Genomic DNA, 21,520 nt, shown 5'->3' with positions numbered 1-21,520 from the left:
TTATAAATGAAGAAACTAAGACTCAAAACAATTAAGGAACAGACCACAATGACATAGCCAGAAATGGTAGAACTAAGTGTATATCCAGATCTTCGGACCTGAAGGACGGTTTCCCCATTACACTTTGCTTTTCATTAAGCCTGTTAAAGGAGAATGCCAGAGGAGGTTTAAATGATGGAGAGTTCTCTTTCTGCAGCTCAGACTAAACTACTAATGCCCCCTTAAACAAAAAGGAGTGAGAGAGAGAGAGAGTAAACCAGACTCATTGACAGAAGTGGTTACTTGGGAAGTGCAATGAGAAGCCTTTAAAATGTTTTTAAAGCAGGAGCTTGATAAGATCATAACAATTGTTCTTAAAACATCACTCTAATTGCTAAATGTTAGCAGTGGTGGTGGTGGTAGGAAGTGGTGGTAGGAAATGGAAAGTTGTGAGCTCTGTTAATTAAGGAGAGAGACTCCATAGGAAACGGTGATTGGAAATGGGTGCAATTTAGTGAAATAGAAAATACTCGAGAAAGAACATGTGTGGGTTAGGTGTTCAACATATTTTAATAGTAAGGAAGATTTGGGGATACAGCATAATCCCCTCACGTTACTTTCAGACAAAAAAAAAAAAAAGGCCAAAGTAGTTACTTGATTGAAGTCACTTCCCAGTGGAGAACAGAGTAGAAACAACTCCTGTGGCCGTTTTGTAACACCAAACACTACATAGCAAATGGATGATTCAAGGAGTAACATTCTAGAGAAGTGCTCTGCAGACATTCTGGCAATCTCATTTCTTATTTGTTTAATAACCCATGGTCATTTCAAAGAGAATTATCTGTTCACTGGCTGAAGAGTTATTTCACAATTTCTTTATTTCCTTACTCCATGAAATCCAAATCTTAAAAAGTTACTATAACCGTTGGCCTAGTCTAACGTGACTCATGATAGGGCACAATTAAAAAAAAAAAAAGTTACGCATACTCTTATCAAACACAGTTGTCAGTTTTCTTATCCCATGTGTTCTTGTTCTGTTCCTGAGAATGGTTAGGTTCAAGTCTGGCCCTGAGTTTCTAAAGTACCTGTGGGGACAGAGTCCCAGAGAGCAGCTTCCAGGCTCTCGACCTCACATGGAAAGGTGCTGGCTCGGGCAGTAGATGGCCATCAGCTGTGACTAGTTGGCCATCAGCTGTAACCAGTTAGCCATTAGCCACTGATATAACTGCCGTGGCTACGCTAGGAAGTGCAGCTTGCATTTTGCAGTGTTGGTTGGTTGGCAGAGAAGCGGCCGGCGGATTGCACATCATGTGGAGCCTGCTTCCTGTGTCTCCAACCCGTGCGCCAGCATGACTATAGAGGTATGAACCCCCCATCCATGGCTCCGTGGGTGTTCCTTTTTGGCCTCACCATATCCTGCGTTCTTATGTGGGGAGCAGGACCAGAGACCCCGCATGGCAGGTCATTATGCCCATTATTAATAATAACGTATCATAATTTTGTATAGCTTATTTGATTTTTTTCAATAACCTTTTGAAATGGGCAGAGCAGGTTTTACCATTCTCATTTTACAGATAAAGCTTAACAATATTAAGTGGCTTGTAGAGTATCACAAAGGTTTTAAGTGGCAGAACTCAGCCTCAAATTTCTTATAGGGGACATTTATTTTGTTTTACTAGAAGTTCATGGCCTTTCCTGCATTGCCAGTATCCCCATTTATCTCATGTAAAGTTCCTGCTATTAGTATAATTTCTTTGGGTTTGACATTAAAAACATGTAAGTTAGGGGAAATCTTTGTTCAGATGAGATTATTCTTACTGGCTGACATGGTGAATTGGTGGATCTTTAAAGTCCTTTCCTATTTGAATAACTTTGTGTGAGCCCCTCATGGGGGGTAGGAGATAGGAGGGAAAAGGGTGCCAAATAAGCTATTTTAAAGACTTAACAAAAATGCTTTGAAATCTAAGAATAAAACTCTAAGCCCGTGGCTCCCCTAACAGTTCTTATCAACTAAAAGTAATTTTTAAAAAGAGACTTGTAGTGATGTATTATTTTGTAAGATGATTAAGAAAAAAATCCCATTTTGTTATTTCACTGTCTATAATCATTTTTTTATTAGATTTAGGGCAATGAATTAGGATCCTGAAATTAGCTCCTGATTAAAATTGATCAGCAAGCCTTTTGGTGAGGCAGAGTGTCCAAAGCAACATGCCTGTTGGAGGTGTGATGGAAAATGAGCCATGTTGGATCTTTTTGTAACAAAAGGTTTTGTCTCTGTAGTCTCAGTATAGATTGATCATTGATAATGGACCACAGGAAAATTTGTTTTATCCTCTGGAGATGAGGGAAAATCAAAGGAATTACTGTCAGGTGTCTCTGCTCTTACTCTGGGCAATTTTCATGACTAACTTTCCAGGTCCTGTCTCCACAACAATTCCTCACCCAGAACTGAATGATTGCAAACACTGGAAAACGTAATGGGATGTTGTTACTTTAAGAAATCAAGCTTAGCTCTAGCAATTTAGCTCTCTTTGACTTTGGAAAATGCTTGGATTCCATACCTAAACTCTTGCATGCTCAGGTGTGATGTTTGAATTGCTGTATTGGAAGCATCCCCCCAACTTTATTCTCTGAATTCCTGTAACATGTGAACATTTCCTAAATTTGTATCACCTCTAAGCAGTGATGTTTCTTTACCTTCACAGTGAACTTCTTAGCCTGCTCCTAATGTTTAATTTTAATGTTTTCTCTCCCTAAATTTTACATTTCAGTCAAACAAAAAGAACCCTGAAGTGTGCCACTAACGCTGGGTGATCCTAGTCAAGGTACCAAAACTCCATAAGCCTCAGTTGTGGTTTTTTGGTAGTTTTGTGGGGTTTTGCTTTTTTATAAAATGAAGGAGTGTATTTATTGTTTATGATTTATTATGAACCTGTTAATATGCTTAGTCCTAGGCTAAGTGTTTGAAATACAAAGGGGAAATGGGGAAGTAAGACAAGTCCAAGCCCCCAGGACCTCACAATGAAATAATCATTTTTACCTGCTGTTCTCCCTCCCTCACTTATCTTTCTAGTTTGATATCTGAATCCCCTTTTCTCAGTTAATTACGTGCTTTTGTGCTTGGTTTCCTAAGTTAGAAACCACAAAATCAGCATTTATTACTCCTTCACTTGCCCACTTAAAATTGATTGTCAAATCCTGTCAATCCTGCCCGTTCTTCTTTGGAAATAACTTTAAAATCCATGCCCTTTTTTTGTATACCATCTATTCTTATTCAGCTAACAACAGTACCAAGTATAGAACATAACATCCCATTGACTCTCTCAACCTTTAATCTCTCCTTCATTGATTCTTTTCTCTGCCATCAGATCTTAAAACCAAATTAGATAATGTCACTGATCTGTCCATAAGTAGTTACTCCAAAATGCATAAAAGGTTAAATTCAAATCCCCACCCAGTTTCCCCTTATTTTAAAAATTCAGTTCAAATGTCAGATCTTCCAAGTAGGTGCTTCCAGGTGGTTAGTTATTTCCTTTCTGGCAAGGTCTTGTACATAATCCTTACCACAATGGCTTTACTTTGTTTATGGTTTCTCATCATACTTCAAATCCTAGGTCTTATCCACCTTTCCATTTAAAGCACCAAGCACTGTTTGACAAACTGTCTTAAGAAAAAAGGAGAAAATACAGTAATACCTTTGTTTTTGAACATCTCCACTGACGAACATCTCAGTTTATGAACGCCATCAATTTTATGGATCTATGGTTTCATTAGATAGTAAAATTCATGCTAAATTTGCAGTTTTAGGGGTTGATTTTTAAAGGTCTGAAATGGATTAATCCATTTTGCATTACTTTCTAAGAGGAAACCGTGCCTTGATTTTCGAACATTTCAGAGCTCAAATGGACTTCCGGAATGGATTACGTTGGAAAACCAAGGTACCACTGTATATTGGGTATGCTCTATGGTAGTAGAACTTCCCGAAAGATAGATTGACATTCAATGTGGGGAGATGTTTTAAGATGTTCAATGTGAGGAGATGCTGTAAAATAATTATACTGGCTGCCGACAGATATCATAAGATTTGTTCTACTAGGCTGTTCTGGGAAAGTTGTTTAAAGTAGATCCCTCTGAAGTTCCAAAGGTTTGCGATTCTATCAGCTGGGAGCTAATCAACTGTATAGACCTCCATGTTCTCCATTTGTCTAAGTTCTTCTTTTCCTTTAAGTTTCATAACTGTTCCTAACTGTTTTCTATAGTCTTCAAATACTTCAACCATCAGTAAATCTTCCTGCCTTTTCATTTCTGTTGCACTACATTTCTGGTCTATATATTTATGGCCTGTAGGAATAGAAAAAGACTATTTTACTAAATGTATGGTTGGCTTCTTGATCAGAGACCATGTTTTGTCTCTCAGTCCCTGTAAGGGTTATTTCCAATAATCACTGAAAAAATACTTATTTGTAAAGATGGGAATTATGTGATACTGAACGTATAGTATTTGTATCACCTGTATCACATTTACCTGGGGTACTTATAAATGCTCTACCTAGGCCTACCTCTTCATTCCTGAATCAAAATCTTTTGGATAAAACCTATGCATCTGAATTATTACAAAGTACTCCAGGTTATTTTTATACATAGTAAAGTTTTAGAATCACTGGAATAGACCTTTAGGTTCTATATACCATTTGGGGATCATTTCTATAGCATGCCTTACCTCTTTCAGTCTGTTTAAGCAGGTTTTTGTCTTCCGGGTAGATCCCAGAGGACTTCTTGCCCAGAATGCTGTGTGAGAGCATCATTTATACCTGTTAAAAGCTGTGTCTGCAGCCCTTCAAAAGTAGCCTCTTCCTATGACTATTAGTCTCTGGCTCTCTGAGGTTCCCCAATTCTTCTGTGTTAGAAAGAAGCATCAGCATCTGCCCTCTATCCAGCCTCCTTGCTTGGAGGTTTCTGAGAGAATTATTATTGACTAAAGTTTCTAGCTACCTCAAATGAGTGCACATAACACAAGGATAGAGTTAGTACTTCTCGGGTAAAACAAAATGTCTTACACCTACTGATTTGTAATGAGTGCTTGTAAGAGGGCTGGGTGCCTACATATGATCTCAGTTAATTCCCCCCACCCCCACCCCGTATCTATCCAGTAGATATTCCCATGTTACAGATGAGGAAGCTTAGGCTCAAAGAGGTAAACAATTTTGTCTAAATAAATAATCAGACTGTGAACTCCCTGATGCAGATTATGGGTTTATCCATCTTTGGATGCCCACTAACAAGCAAAGTGTCTGGATATTACATAATTTGTTTAAATGAACAGCTGGATGAAGAGATACATTTTGGTTATTCAGTTAGTAAATGTCAGAACTCTGAATCCAAAGCCAGTTCTCCATGACCCCCTCTCTGTGCTCCTCTGGGAAGTGTGCGGGGCCCATTTCTGCATAAGGTAGTGATACAGTGAGTAGACACATACGTCCACAAATGCATCATATTCACAAAGGTGCACGTTAGCACCTCCTGTTCTCTCAGCAATTTTGTGAATCTAAGAAAAATCCATTTATTTTTCAGCTCAGGACTTTAAATGTAACACATAAAGCTGGATTTATTTAATGGTATACCCACTATTTGCACATCTTCTCGTGCCTGTTAAAATACCACAAGTCCCTTGCCTGCTGTTTGCTTATGCTAAGACTTCAGCCACCAGATATTCTACTTGAGCATGTTATGTGGCAAGAAGATCCAAGTTTATTCATAATATAACAAAGTGGAGTTTGTTTTTAGCACAAACTGAAGTTTGTTTCATTCAAGAATATGAACTTAGTAGTTATGGAATCACACCCATGCAGATTCATTACCATCAAACTATCACATTTTCTGTTTATGTTGATTTCTAATTAATTCTCTCCTTAAAAAAAAAAAAAAAAACGGCTGTCTCAGCCAGACCAGAGCACATAATGATTCCCACTGTTGGATGAATACTGTTGGATCTGTCTCATGAAAAACGCTGTTATTACCACCCACTAACTCATCAACAGGTCCTGGCTTTCTACAGAAACTGGGTCTCCGTTACCCCTATCCACACCCTCTTGTCCTCTATTCACCTCCACTTGGGAACATGGCCACTTGGAGAAGGGGAAGCTTTCCCTCCCTTAGCTACAGCTGGAGATGCTGATTCAGTACCTTACATTTCACACCCGTAGCAGAGTGCATTAACCTTATGATAGAATTTCTACTTGTGGTTAGGAAAAGAACCACTATTTTTGTTTCTACAAATTTTTTTTGTTGCAGCTTCAGCTGCAGAATCAACTATAGCGATCTGGTAGGTCATAGGAAAACTAATATAGTTTTCAATACTTTTGAAGAAGCAATTTTGGGATTAGCCGGTCATTAACTCATTTAATAGAAAAAGGAACATAATGTTGATATTCTAAAAGGAAGGTTATACTAAAAGCAAAAACTATAGTGTTGTTCCTCTAAATTAGACTGTGTCAACATGCATCGCTAATGTCAAGAATTCAGAAAATACAAAAAGATTATGCACGAGATTGCAAAATGTTTGTTTTTATTCTTTTTATCCATTCCTATAACCTCTTATATAGTTCATAACTTTCCTGTTTCTCCTGACCACCATCACCACCACCACCACCACCACCCCACACACACACCAGGAAAAGAGAATGAAAATTTAAAACCCTAAAGCAAACTAAAATTACTGCTAGAAGCAGATGGGAGGAACAAAGGAGAAATGAAATGTTCCCAAGGAAATTTCCCAAGAGCAAAGAACACGTAGATCAATGCACAGTCTCTTCAAAGGTTATAATCTGAATGTAAATTCCCAAGTTATGGCTAGTTAGAACATTCTCCTCTAATATAAAAATTAATAAGAGAACATGTTTTTATGGAATACAAGAAGCTGGTTCTGTTTCATAGCCCATAAAATTAACAAAAATTAAAATGAATAACTGCATCAGGCAAAATGTGTTCTTCCCTTCTCTCTGATATTTACTTGCAATGCAGAATTTAAATGCACTTCGTATGAAATCCCAGCTTTTTTCTTTGGTCCACAGGGCCTGTAGGATCTGGCTTTAACCTCCTTCTCTAATGTCTCTCATACCACTCACAGCACAGAGGCCTCATTAGCTCCCCTTGTGCTGCTCCTCATGCCTCATTCTTTCCCAGAGCCTTAAAATCTTTGCACTTGCTGATGCTCCACCTGGAATACTCTTTCTCAGGTTTCATGGCTGACTCCTTCTCATTCTTCAGGTCTCAGCTAAAGAGTTACCCTCTTAAAGGGGCTTTCCCTGACCACCATATTTAAAGTAGTTCCCCAGAGCTACTCTCTACCTTATCCATCTGTTTATTTCCTTCACAGCACTCATCACAATACTGAATCAATTATTTGTTTACTTGCTTATTTACTGATTAACATCCTGGGGTCAGGAACCCAATGTCTTTTGTTCACTATTACATTTTCTGCATCATGTATGGTGTTGGGCACATAGTGAGTTATCAGAAGTTTTTGTTGCAAATCTTAATCAGAGTCTCCCCAATGTATATATGATGCAGCTCACTTTTGTCCATCTTTTATTTCTAGTCTGATTCTATAGCCTGTGCATAGACAAAGCACAGCCATCAGCCACCAAGTTGGCATCTAGCTGCCAAATAGTCATCATATCTTAGATTTCAGGAATTCTATATCTGTCATCATTTGCTAGCCATTTTCTTAATATTTCTAGCTGGCTTGATTTTAGTGGAAAGTCTAGCTAATTGCTACCTAATGTTAGGTCTGTTTTATTGCTGTGGTTTTATTTTAAAGTATTTATAGAATATAAATATTAGACTCCCTTCAGGAAATTATTATTCAGTAAGAGAAAGAGAAAGATTTTCCAAGTTCTCAAAGAAATAGTTTCCATTAAAAACAGTATGTTTCCCCACATAATAATGGTGGAGCCCTAACTGGGCTGTATTCAGCAGCTAGTGATCACATTCCTCTCTGAGACTGGTAGGAATTTGTGAACCCATTGGTGTGGGCACAAACTTGCAGAGTATTTAAGGTTGACTCACTGGGACAAAAGATGTGACAGACACTATTATCCTAACTGTTCAGGTCAATTAATGTCTATGCTCTGCTCTTGACGTTGATGAAAGACCAAATAGAATGTGTGTGTGTGTCGTGTGTCTATATATATATGCATACATATGTATATTTAAATAATATAAATAAAATTTAGTTCATGTAATAATTAAAGCATTGGTATATTAAAACTTTAAAGCCATCAGATGATACACAGTATTTCAAAAACAGTAAAATTTATACGTTTGTATTTATGAACATGTGCCTCTTTCAACAAATTATTAGTCAAAAATAATACAGGATCATGATAGACCCTTATTCCTCCACATATCATTGTTTGAGAATATAAAGGAGTGTTGTATGCCCGTAAGTAATTATATCTATTGAAGCAGCTTTTGATATTTTGCTATCTGTACCAATAACTTTCAAAATGTCCCAATGGTTGTGGAGTTCTAGTTATTGTCAGTTCTGCCTGGAATGCTTCAGCTTATGAACAAATGAGAAATATTGACTCTCAATGTTTTCTGGGGTTGGTTCAATAGAATTTGAAAGAGATTGCCAAGCTCAAATGTTTAACATTAGATTTTTCTTAAAGTGAATATTGCCAAACATTCCAAAGGAACCACAAAACATGTCTTTCCCTAACCATAACATTACATTACATGTAAAAATGATTCTATAGCAATTGAATCCCAAAATTTGATAGAAATATGCTGTCCTAGTTTAGGCAAGAAAAGAAGTCTACATTTTTCTCTAGGTGAATGGCTAACTGAAGTAAACAGTACCTAGAAAAGCTTTCATTATTTGATTTATTTCATAATTAAGCATCCTCAAAGTGTATGTTTTGAAACTTGATTTTTGCACTAGATGTGCACAGCCCAAATAAAATTAATTTTTCAGATATTTCCTGTTAAATGTTTATTAGTTTGACACCTATATATTTTTTAAAAACACACATAGCTTATCTTTTATATTTATTCCTTTTATCCATTCAATAATCAAAAATTCTTCATTGAGAACCTATTAAATAAACAGCAGCCCTGTGTAGAAGTTGGGATTATCAAGAAATTATGAAGACCAATCAGACTCCTGCCTTCAAGGAGCATCCAGTCAATGTGGACACCCTTATAACAGAGGAGAGAACATGGAGGAAAGGACAGATGTAAAAATAACTTTGATTATAGAATCCCATTGGTCTCTTCTACTTACCCCGTCTCTTACACCACTCGGTAGAGAACAGCAGGCAGAACGTGTTGTGAAGACCAGAATGCTATAGGGGGAATCTGTGGTTTTCGAGGTTTTTTTGTTTGTTTGTTGCCTAAAAATAACTTTTATCAGATTTGTTAATTTATTAATTGTTCATTATATGAATTATAAAATCAACACATTAATGCCACGTATGTAGCACTTCCTTTAAACGTAGTCAATCCAGTTTTAGAGCCTAAAGTCTATTAAATTTCGTACTTCTGTAAATTCTCTAGCCACAAATAAATGACCATCAGAGGTAATTGGCAGCAGGCAATAATGGATTTCTTCCACATGGTAATTTATAATAGATGTTAGTAAATTTGCAGTTGGGCTTTAATAAGGGATTAAAGTAAGGCAGAACCTTTAAGCTTGCACTTAAATTGTTACAGAAACAGAACTGAGTTTGCAATGTTGCAATTGGTTGGGTATGTCATAAACATTGAAAATAGCTAAATATTGTATATAGCAAATGCTCTAGTACCATTTAAAATTCTATTTTCTGGAAGTTTTATAAAAAAGTTGAATAACTCACATGACAGTAGCCTTTAGAAACTGTTGCATCAGTTATGCATCACAAGATTATCAAATAGAGAAACAGTAGGAAGCCTTGTTTAACAGCTAAAGAAAAAACTGAACTCACTTACTCAGAGTATAAATAGTTCAGACACTGAAAACTGGTCTAAGTTATGCATTAATATAATACTTATTTCATATGTAACCTTCATATGCAAGTTAAAAAAAGATACTTTCCTGTTTTCTAATTTTGGGGAAATATATACTAATTTTACCATATATTTGACACATTTGTAATTAGAAGATCCCAATTTAAAGTTCTCAGGAATTCAGCCCATTTTTTCACTTACAATAACCCACATTACACATCTAAAGTTTACTTGTATGTAAAGAGATTGGTATGAGATATCAAAGAGCTAGGTTCTAACTTTTGATCTAAACTCACTATTTGTCCAGTAGTTTACAGCATTTATTTGAGTACCAGCTTGGAGTTTCAAAATAAATAATTGTGAAAGCTTCTACCATTTCTCATAGCAGTTACCACAGTTAATTTCGTTTTCTATGAGATGCATGCTTTGAAATCAGAAATGGTACAGAAATACAAACTATTATTTAAGTAAGCTGGTAATATATCTTCTTTTTCTCTTACCAAATGTCCCTTATTTTGGACATTTCCTTCTTCTGATATTCTTCAGTACCTCCATTTCAAGATGTCTTCTCTAATTAAGTAGCTACCACCAGAGACTCACATATACATCTCTAGCAACTATCAAAATATGAAGCATCATCTATTGAGCATCACTTTCTAGATATTTCATAAAATCTGCAAAATCAATGATCCCAAACCATGTTTATATTTTTAGCCCTTTTTATTCTTATGTATCTTGCCCCAAACCTCCAACTAAAGGCTTTTACTCCCCCCAGCTATCCCTCTCCTTTCCATTAGCAGGAACTCTAAACACACCTTCTCCAATCCTCTTTCTTATTTATTCCGCATTCTGTTGGTCACCATGTTTGATTTCACTTCCTAAACATCCTTGGACTATGCATACCTTCCTCATCATATTACATTCACTGTGCCATATGTTAAGCTATCATCAGTCTTTTATCTTAATCACTACATCAGTCTTCCCCTGCTTTCTGTATCTGCCACACTATCAGGGAAATTAGCTTTGTAATACAAATGTGATCAAATTACTCACCAGATCGAAATCCCCCATATCTACAAAATAATTTCCTCAGCACAGCTCACAAAGCGTTCCATAATTTAAATCTATCCTGAGCTTCCAATTTCCTGGATGTTCTTCATACCTCCATTAACCACTACGTATGCATCAGTTGCACTGAACTCACGCTGGTCTCCTTCCTGATATGATCATTATGGTGTTTCTTTCTCTAGCTCCCCCATGGCCACTTCCATACTGAAAAGTTCCACTCCTTTTCTAAAGTTAAGTACAAACATCAGATATTTTAGGAAGCCTCCCCACCAACAACACCTCCATTGCCCATGTAAAATATAGTACAAAAACATTGTTTGAAAAAAAGGTGATTCAGAAATACAAAATGAAGTTATTATTAAGGAACAAAGAAGAAGCATGACGAAGTGGAATTCTATTATGTCTTGGAATCATAAGATTTTAAGGCCGAAAGGGTTGTTACAGTCAACCCAGAGCAAAGTTTTCTGTGGTTTCCATATAAAAAGTAAAAACACTTGCCTGAAGATGAAGTTTGGGAAATTTGTGTCTAGTTGTGTAATACTGTCTGTATAATTTGAGTGATCCTTATACAGCATTCAAGAAAGCAATCAATGGCAAAAAAAAAAAAAAAAATCTAGAATCATAGAATCTGAGCTTCATAGTCTCAATTTTTTTTTTATCTCCCACAACATAATAGTTAAACCTTCCTAAAGAAATACAGTCTGCTGTCATTTGTGCCAGCCATATTTAAAGTTTCCCTGATTAAAAACAAACAAACAGGAATGTTCTTTGCCGGTTAGGACAGCTATATCTTTTTTCAAAAATCTATTTTGTCAAAAACTTTTGTCTAAAAAGAAAAAATAGGGGGCAGAAAGCAAACAGAAAGGATGATTGTAACACAGTGTGTGAGTCAACTGGGCTACATTTCATCAAAGTTTTAAAGAGGGTAATGAGCAAGTACTTGGGCGTCCTCACAATTTTGGTGCAAACTTCTAATCATTGGGCTTATACAGCTTTTCCATGAAGAAGTTTCCAAACATCCAAAACCCAATTTTGTAAATGAAATTTATGTTAAGGTATGTCAGTGTTTGAGGCTCTGAACATGAGTCATGTTTGTTTTTGTAGATGATTTATTTAAACCTATATCATAATTGACAAATGTTTCAAGGTGCTCAAAATTATAGTTGTGTTTCCTTTGAGCAGCTGCGTTTCAGAGATAGGGATAGATTGACGTGGACCAGTCCAATCTGTCTTCATTTAAACTCACTTAGTGCCCTGAGCTTGGAGTGATTTTCTTTCAAACTGAGGTCTACTTTTCCATAGAATTTTTATGAAAAGGTTTTACAGGTTTTTATCTACACCTCTTTCTTCTTAAAGTGGGCCAGTTCGATTTAGAACACTTGGAGCTCTCTTCACCCCTTTCCTTTTTAGGGTCTTTTCCCGCTTAAAATATTTACACATTTTCTGTAAGTCTCCAATGCTGAGTTACTGGCATGAAAAATTACCCTGTTACTTGGAAAGCAGTTTTCACTTACAAGTCCCTCAGGTCCTATAATGTCTAAACCTCCTGTGGTCCTTTCTATGTCCGCCCCACCCCACAGAGGACCATGTACAGGAAAAGCAGACTTCCCTTCCCCCACACATTTCCTCAGTTTATTTACAAAACGTCTTGGAATGAGAATGAGCTGCTTGTGGTTCCTGTGGCTGATTCAGGGATGGTTTCCTCTAGGCAGAGGATGCTGGTCAACTGAGTGACCTCTCTGTAGCTAACCCCAGCACCCCTGTGGTAAAGATAATTGGGCTTATGGGTATCCCTTCTAACTAAGCCTAGTGGGATTTGTTTTTGTGGTAAAGAACTTAGTAATAATCAAATATCACTGTGAAGAAGACTTAATAATGGTAAGATCCATCAGAGCTTACCCTCTCACCACCAACAAAAGTAGACAGAAATACACTGGGATGCTTTTATATGACTACGCATCAACCTTTGCTTCTCATAAGAGTCAGAATTTTTCTCTTCTGGATTCCTGAAAGGACAGTAAAGCTATGAATACTGTATTTAACTAGAGAATACATTAGGAGAAGAAATCATCCCAAACACCAGCTACATGAGGGATTCACCCTAGTCAGTAATTTTCCAGCAGTTCACACGTACGTGTCAATGACCAGGTGGTAGAAAGAAGGCTTAAAATTGTGAATGTCTCAAGTAACATGAATTTTCCGAATGTTGGCTTATATTTGTTCAGACTTGCTAATGAATAGACTTACCACACCAATAGGTGACTCTTGGAAACCTTGGAATTCTCAGGAATATGTGCAGCCGTAGTCCTTAGTGTGGATGGGCCATGTCCTCACCAAATATGTATTTCACTTGAGTAGATGAGAGCACCAAAACTATAAGAATATCCCAAAAGATAAAATGTTGAATGTAAGTTATTATAGATATTACTAAAGGGCCGGCCCGGTGGCTCAGGTGGTTGGAGCGCCGTGCTCCTAATGCCAAGGTCGCCAGTTCGATTCCCACATGGGCCAGTGAACTGTACTGTCTACAGCTAAGATTGTGAACAACAGCTCTCCCTGGACTTGGGCTGCCATGAGCAGCCGGAGATTGGCATGCGCTGCAGTGGGCTGCTGTGGGCTGCTGTGAGCGGCCAACCGACGACTGTGCACAAGGCTCATAATACCAGCATGAGCCAGGGAGCTGTGTCCTACACAACTAGACTGAGAAACAATGGCTTGAACTGGAGTGGGGGCCGAGGGAGGTGGAAGAAGGGGGAAAAATTACTGAAAATACATATGATCCACGTGGAAACACTGGCAAGATAAATATCATATTTCCACCATTAATTCAATTGAACTGATAAATATTAAACTCATGTGAGAAGGAATATTTCAGGTTATCATTGGGGGATAGGGTGCTGAACAGCTACATGGTTTCAGCACCATTTTACATCAAATCAAAGTGTAAAACTGTGTTCTCTAATAGGCCACAGTTGAAAAAAGATATCTTAGAACATAGTGTCCTTACTCAAGGTAAGCCCCAGTCTATGTTGTCATCCTTGCCTGAAGAAATTAGAGACATGTGCTTATCAACCACCATACAAGTGAAAAGCAAAACTAATAGGTATTGATTTCAATGAGTGAGCACAATATTACAGTCTCCAATCTGTCAGGATGCTAGTTCAATGAGAATATTTTAACTTCATATATATATATAATTGTTATATATAACATTATGTATTATATATGTATATATCTCCATATATAAATCCATATATAATCTATAAATAGTTTGAGGCAATATATTTTTTATTTTTCAAATGCTCAAATTTTAAGAACTTTGAAATTAATATATAAAAAATACCAGATCAAAGAAAAGAGAGGGGAAAAAAATCCAAACTCATTCACCCATTATCACCAAATTGAAGGCTAATGAAAGAAAATGTATCTCCTGCCCAGAGAATGTCGTTAAACTTCTGTATTTATGATTTAACCTTTGTTTTTGTCTTTCTACATTTGTCCCCCAGTGCATCCTAACGTCAGTCAAGGCTGCCAAGGAGGCTGTGCAACATGTTCAGATTACAATGGATGTTTGTCATGTAAGCCCAGACTATTTTTTGTTCTGGAAAGAATTGGCATGAAGCAGATTGGAGTGTGTCTCTCTTCATGTCCGAGTGGCTATTATGGAACTCGATATCCAGATATAAATAAGTGTACAAGTAAGTGCCTACACGAAATTATGTTTTTATCTCATCCTTGGGAACGTTCCAGATTTGAAATGGCCTCTAGAATATTTGTGCTGTTCAACGTTAAGTAAATAATAATATTTACCTGACAATTAGGCTAAAACATACTTGGACTTAGCCCTCAGGGCAGGAAAATTTTCACCATTTATGAAAAAACACTCAAGTTTTGTGTTTTGTGTTTCATTCATGGTTATTACTCATTGAACCTATAGGAAAATACTGCAAGCATTAGTGCCATCCGAGTTCCCATTATTTGTAAAATCTAAGTATTTAATGACTTAAAAGAATCAATTCAGCTATTTTCATTTCAAGAAGGATTCCAGTATAGCACCTGAAATGTTTATTTATCAGTTGGAAATAAATGTTGGAAACAGTCATATCATCACCTGTCATCAGGACTCTGAAAGTCTACTCTCCACACTGTAGACTGAATAACTTTTTAAAATGTAAATTAGGAAATAATTTACAGTCCTCTGTCCTACACTACATGTAGCCTTGCCTACCTCTCCAAACTCATCTCCTATGACTCCCCCCCAACCACTTTACATAAACCTCACTGATCTTCTTACAGGGTCTTCCCACCTCAAAGCATTTGCAATTACTCTTCTAGACTCACTGTTCTGGGAGTTTGGAAAGCTCTGCCCACGTCTTTGCTTTGCAGGCTCTCTCTCTTCATCCAAGATTGGGCTCATATGTCACCTTCTCAGAGAGGCATTTCATGACCATCTTATCCAACCTCCTCCCTTTATCAGTCATTTTTCACATTTTTTTCCTATCTTTTGTTCTTATTATTATTGTTTTTGCAGAGCACTTATCACTCTGGAACCTGGTTTTAAAAACCAATCTGCTTTGTGATCCTAGGCTAGTTAGACAACCTTGCTGAGCCTCGGTTTCTTTATCTGTAAAATGGGAATCATAATAGGGGCTACCTCATTGGGTTATTGCAAGGTTTCAATTAATATTGCAAAATATGTGTAGTAGTGTCTGACTTATGCTATCATCATATAAGAGCTAACTAATATTGTTCTTATGGTGTCTCCCCTCCGTGAATGTAAGCTTTGCAAAGTCTGGGCCTTATTTTTCTTTTGTTCACTGCTGTCAACCAATACCTAGAATAGTGCTTGGCACATAGTCGGCAATCAAATACTTGTTGAATGAATGAATAGACCTCAAGAACAACGCAAAGACAATATCATAGTATTTCATGAAACTTCTGATGAAAAATTTTCACTATCATTTGATATAAATAGATACTTGGTCTTATAGACATTCTTGGTAATAGACGTATTGCCAAAATTTTTTCATAAGGCAATCAGTACAATAATTTTGACATCAATAACTGATGTACATCAATCAAATGACTGTGGAGGAATTCTTTATTTACTTTGGCAAAATAATTTTGAACCCTAAATGTTTGTTTGACACAAAAGTCGTGTGTGACTGTGTTGTAAGCATACAGAACTGGACCAACAATAGTTAAGTTAATGAAAGCCTTTTTCTCTTTCCATTTTCCTCTTTCAGAATGCAAAGCTGACTGTGATACATGTTTCAACAAAAATTTCTGCACAAAGTGTAAAAGTGGATTTTACTTACACCTTGGAAAGTGCCTTGACAATTGCCCAGAAGGGTTGGAAGCCAACAACCATACTATGGAATGCGTCAGTATTGGTGAGGAGAAAATATAAGATTTAGAAGGGATGAGAAACACCTCAGGTGATAATATCAGTCTCCATGGAAGTGCTTCTTAAAGTCCTAGTTCATGAGAACCTGAGGGGCTGTTTCTAAGAGACTCTCCCCATCCTTCCATATTAATGGTGTTCCCACAGCTTTACCCAGCATGTATCACAGTACAATTTAACACCCTGTGGGTGCTGTATAATTTATTAGGAATTGTTTCATGATAATTGCTTCAACTATTCTGACCACTATAGATTTATTTTGTATCATTATTAAATGAAATTTTACTTATAGTAATTTATATATATTTACGTATGCATAAATTTGGTCTTGAACAAAATATCTACCTTAGGGCAAGAGTTTCGCAAAAGACCTATGGCTAATTTCAATCAGTGACGTAAGTTATTTTCCAAGGGGAGGAAAATATTCTCTTGATATAGTGCTCAGTAGATGGATCAAAGACCTAGAAAACTGGAACTGATACAGTTAAAAAAATCTCACTTTTTTCTTTCACACTGCTTTGATGAAATGTCCTGCTTACGCAGGTATTCACAAACAAGGAGAGAATTTTGGACTTACTCAAACTGACAGAGGAGACATTCCCAGGGTCTGATTAATTGCAGACTGAGTTTCCTGGAAGGGAGGTCCCTCAGACAAGTTGTTTGTGTAAATAACAGATCACTGTCAGGCTATATTTTCCTTCTTTTAAACGCTGTGCAGCTACTACAGCTACAAGTTTGATGAACACTTGGGGAGCAGATGCTAAACCAAATGCGAAAATAGTGTACTAAATCTCAAAATCCCCTGGGCAAGAGCTGCAAGAATCTTTGATGCTGTGCTGATGTTGGCATCTGAGCACAAATGTCCTCCTGATTCAGTACAAGATAGTCTCCAGGACTTCCCTGGGGTCTCCACAGACAGATCCATTAGAATCTAAAGTGCCAGAGTAATAACACTAAAGTGGTGGTTTCACCATTTCAGGTCCATATGGAAAACTTATTTCTAAACAAAGTTTTTGGCAGAATGAAATAAATAGGTGATAATGTTAAAGATAATTTCAGAAGTATCTGGAAAAAAAACAATTCTGAAACAATTCATGGTTCATTTTGGTTCAGTCTTTTTTTTTTTTCCTGTAGTCAATAAAAACACAGAAAAACAGCTTCAACGTAGGTTAAAAAGTACATGAGAAAGCACTTCGAGTTTGTCGATTTTGTAGGTACTGGAGATTGATGATTAGAGGTAATAAGTTCCAAACAGTGGGAAAAACATAGGAAACAATTCTGTGGAATATTCAAGAACAGAAATTTAGAATGAGTTGCAGAGGGTTTGTCGTATTTCTTTAACCAGGAAAAGGAGCACGTGTTTAGATCGTCTTAGTTGTTGAAGTTGTAGCAATCAGGCCTTGAAAGGCTATTTTTCTTAAATATATCAATGCTTTCTTATCAAAGGGAGCATTGAATACCTGGCACTATTGGATTAGCCTTTAAAGCTTGCTGGCAATTTATACTACCATTGAGCCAAAAACTATTTCTTAACACAGTAAAATTTAAGAAATTATATATTTTAGAATAGGGGCTAACAATCTAAAGGTCATTTAGTAAATCTAGCTCATTGAACAGGTATAAATGATCTAGGACACACTAGTAGTGCAAATCAGCACCTTTGGTCAGGGCTGATGCTTGTTGCCTGCTCCATATGGGATGTCTCCCGTGGTGTCTAGCCTACAAGCACTCCACAGGCCATGACCATGGGCTTGCCCCAGAATTTCACAAAGAGTGATGACCTTCTGGATTACCAAAAAGGGCCATTAAAGCCCATTCCCTTAATAAGTATGAAGCTAGGACCCAGCTGAAATGCTGTTCCCAAGGATGCGAGTGAGTTATTGTCAGTGCTATAATTAGCACCTTGACTCTCTAGCTTTCTACTGCTCACCCAACAGGTTGAAGAATGTGTCTCTCCCTTTGCTAAAATCTATACTCTATGACTTGTTTCTGATCCAGACTTTCAATGGAGAGGAAAGGTTATGAACAGAGAAAATACCACCTTGATATAGAGCTGGGGTGAAAAACTTCCAAACGTATTATTTTCCATAGTTTGCGCGTTACATTAAGCAGAACCATCCACTGAACCCAATTTTATAGGGGGGCATATTTCTTCCACTTCATGCTCCAGATATTTGCTTCCTTTCTGCACTGTCATTCTGCCTTGGAGAGTTGGCCTTAGTTAAGTAGTCAAAAGGGAAGGTACCCAGCTCCAAAGAGTGAGTAGTAAGGAACATGTCCTTTCTATGTTCTGTGAAACCATGCAGTTAGTCAACAAGAATGAAAGTGAACAAGTAATGATGTTGTAATGATGTTGTAAGTACTGGTGAGACATCCAGTTCAACTTTCCTCCCAGTTCAAGAATCCCTTTTACAGTGTCTGATGATCAACCATGGCATGACCGCTGCCAGGGACAGGGAGCTAATTTTTTTTTTTTTTGAGACACTTGCTTCATTATACAGTTAATTTCCAGTGTTAAGACTGCTATTAATACAGAAGGTAGAATAAATACAGAAGTGGTGTTCTGTTTTTTCTTTATTACCTCTTAACCAAATAGTGCCCTAGTTCTACAATGTTCATGTAATGACTTGAATGTAACATGGTACCCTGTTTTTGTTGTTGTTTTACATGTTTTCCAGAAATATTTTTTGGACACTAATACTGTACATTCATTCTACAGTGTTTTTCTAGGAAAAATTCTCATTCTTTCAAAGTTTTTATTTTTTTAAACTATACCGTCTTATTAGAGCTTCTTACTATCTGAACTCATTAGTTTTGAATAGTTTTCCTCCTCTTTCTTCAATGGAATTATCTAAGATTGTTATTAGAATTTTATTTTTAGAACCATTCATCATCTCACTAAAAACTCACAGCTAACTATGCTATAATTTTCAAAAGCTGTTTTTCTGAAGTCTAGGTATACATTTGCCTATACCTCTTTGCTATTGTGACAAAGTACGAAAATTCTGGTCACTTCCACTTCGTATAATTTTTCTAGTTTACTCCTCTTAGTTCTGGCATTAAGTGAATACTGGACCAAGTGACAGCTCACAGACTTTGCTTTGTATTTTTCTATTTGATTTCTTGGAGTTGTTTTCATTTGTATGTGCTAAAGATTCACTGCTTTTTAATGATTAACATCAGTATGGAGATAATGTGCTTAACTGGCAAGAGATTACGATACCATTAAGTGACTTGGCTGCTCTACTCTTTAACCAAAATTATAATGGTATAACTGAGCATGAAAACTATTTTGAAAGTGGTTCAATAAAGTTCATTTAAGTTCATAAAACTTAAATTCACTTATCTAACCATTTTCATTTAACTCTGTGTTGCATTCAGATACCAGAAAGTGACTGAAAAAGCATATGAAAAAAAAGTATGGCCAATGTGTTTAAATTTCTAAAACATTTAGCTTCTATACCTTGAGGTTGTATGAAATAGAGCAGTTTGCTCTAAAGTAAAGGTTCTTTAAATCAGAAGGTAGCAATAAAGTTTACTGCAAATTTGTTTTTGTGGAAAGAGAGTCTTCTATCTGAAAGAGTTAGTTATAAGATGTTTCAGTTGTAAGTTAGGAAGTTTTATGAACATTAATATAAGAATAGCACCTTGCAGATAATTACTTTCATTAGACGTGCAAAAATCTGACCTTGAAGAACCATGCTTGAAAAGAAGAGATTAATACCTACAGAAAAATGAAAAAATCTATACAAGAAGCTTTAGAAAAAGTGTATCAGTTCATCTTAGCCATCACTCCATCAAGTTAATTCTATAAGCAGTTTTTCAGCTGAAATTGACCCAGAATCCACTTACAATAGATGCTGCCATGCCTGAACAATTCCCATTAAAAATGACAATATTTAAGTACCCAAAAGCAGAAGTAGAAAAGATAGTGAATCCAAGAACCTGGATTCATTTTTTGCTTAACCATTTTCTAGCACAGAAGTTGTCAATACCTGCAAGTCAGTATTACATGTATCGTTAGAAATGCAAATTCTCAGGCCGCACACCAGACAACTGAATCAGAAACTCTGGGGGTGAGGTCCAGCGTTCTGTGGTTCAGCAAACCCTCCAGGTGATTCTGTTGAATGCCACAGTTTGCAATTCAATTCTCTAGCACATGGTAATGACTATTTTATCAAGTTATGGTCAGGATCAAGCAATAATTGTTCAGTGCTCTAGAATTGTAAAGCATTGGTCCATTGTGAAATTACATTAGTGCCTTGTTAATCAAATCTAGAGTGAAAAATAAACCTAATGCAAGAATGAGTTTACCTGATAATATGAACACTAGAAGACTAAAAGATAATAAGAGCACTAAAACAGTCTATGCCAGCTTTCCCATTTCTCTTTGTCTTATCTTTAAACCATCTTGCCCAACTTTGTACTGCAGGATTTCTGCTCAGAATTTGGGCAAGTATTGATGGAAGCAAACCTTTTTGTTTATATTAACAATGGTGAACATATTTGTGAGCCAGCTGAGGCTGTTTCTGCTATTCTGTTTCAGTGCACTGTGAGGCCAGTGAATGGAGTCCTTGGGGTCCATGCACGAAGAAAGGAAAAACATGTGGCTTCAAAAGAGGGACTGAAACAAGGGTCCGAGAAATAACACAGCATCCATCAGCAAAGGGGAACCTGTGTCCCCCCACCAGTGAGACAAGAAAGTGTACAGTGCAAAGAAAGAAGTGTCAGAAGGGAGAACGAGGTACAATCATACCAACAAAATGCACTTATTTGAATCTTCATAATTTCATGCAAATTTTACTTTATTTCTTAGGACAGATTCGGTATTATCACCTGTGTCTAAAAACCCTAAAAAGTGTACCAACCAAAGAATACATTGGCTATAAATTATGGAATATAGATATGTAATTTTAAAAATGGACCCTAATACCAGAACTTTAAACCACCATAGAGGTGTGTTCATTGAATCCTGATGATGGAGGCTACATTACAGGCATTTAGGCCTACTTTTCTTTTTCTTTTTTTTTTGTGGGGTGCATTATCTTTTTTATCATCCACCTTCAGAGTACCTGGAAAACT

General features: G+C 36.8%; 1 protein-coding gene across 1 annotated transcript in view; it reads left to right on the top strand.

Moving 5' to 3' along the window:
- RSPO3 (R-spondin 3) overlaps nucleotides 1-21,520 on the top strand; it is a 76,247-nt gene that overhangs the window by 15,913 nt on the left and 38,814 nt on the right. Inside the window, exons 2-4 of the mRNA XM_019729476.3 lie at nucleotides 14,541-14,732; nucleotides 16,281-16,427; nucleotides 20,985-21,182. Of these exons, the coding sequence (XP_019585035.1) occupies nucleotides 14,541-14,732; nucleotides 16,281-16,427; nucleotides 20,985-21,182 (537 nt within the window). The remainder of the gene's footprint in view (nucleotides 1-14,540; nucleotides 14,733-16,280; nucleotides 16,428-20,984; nucleotides 21,183-21,520) is intronic.

This window comes from Rhinolophus sinicus, chromosome 2, assembly GCF_057876585.1.
Source record: "Rhinolophus sinicus isolate RSI-liver-muscle chromosome 2, RSI-T2T, whole genome shotgun sequence".
Taxonomy (NCBI): Eukaryota; Metazoa; Chordata; class Mammalia; order Chiroptera; family Rhinolophidae; genus Rhinolophus; species Rhinolophus sinicus.
Note: the sequence above shows the minus strand (reverse complement) of the source record. Positions and strands in the feature narration are given on the sequence as shown.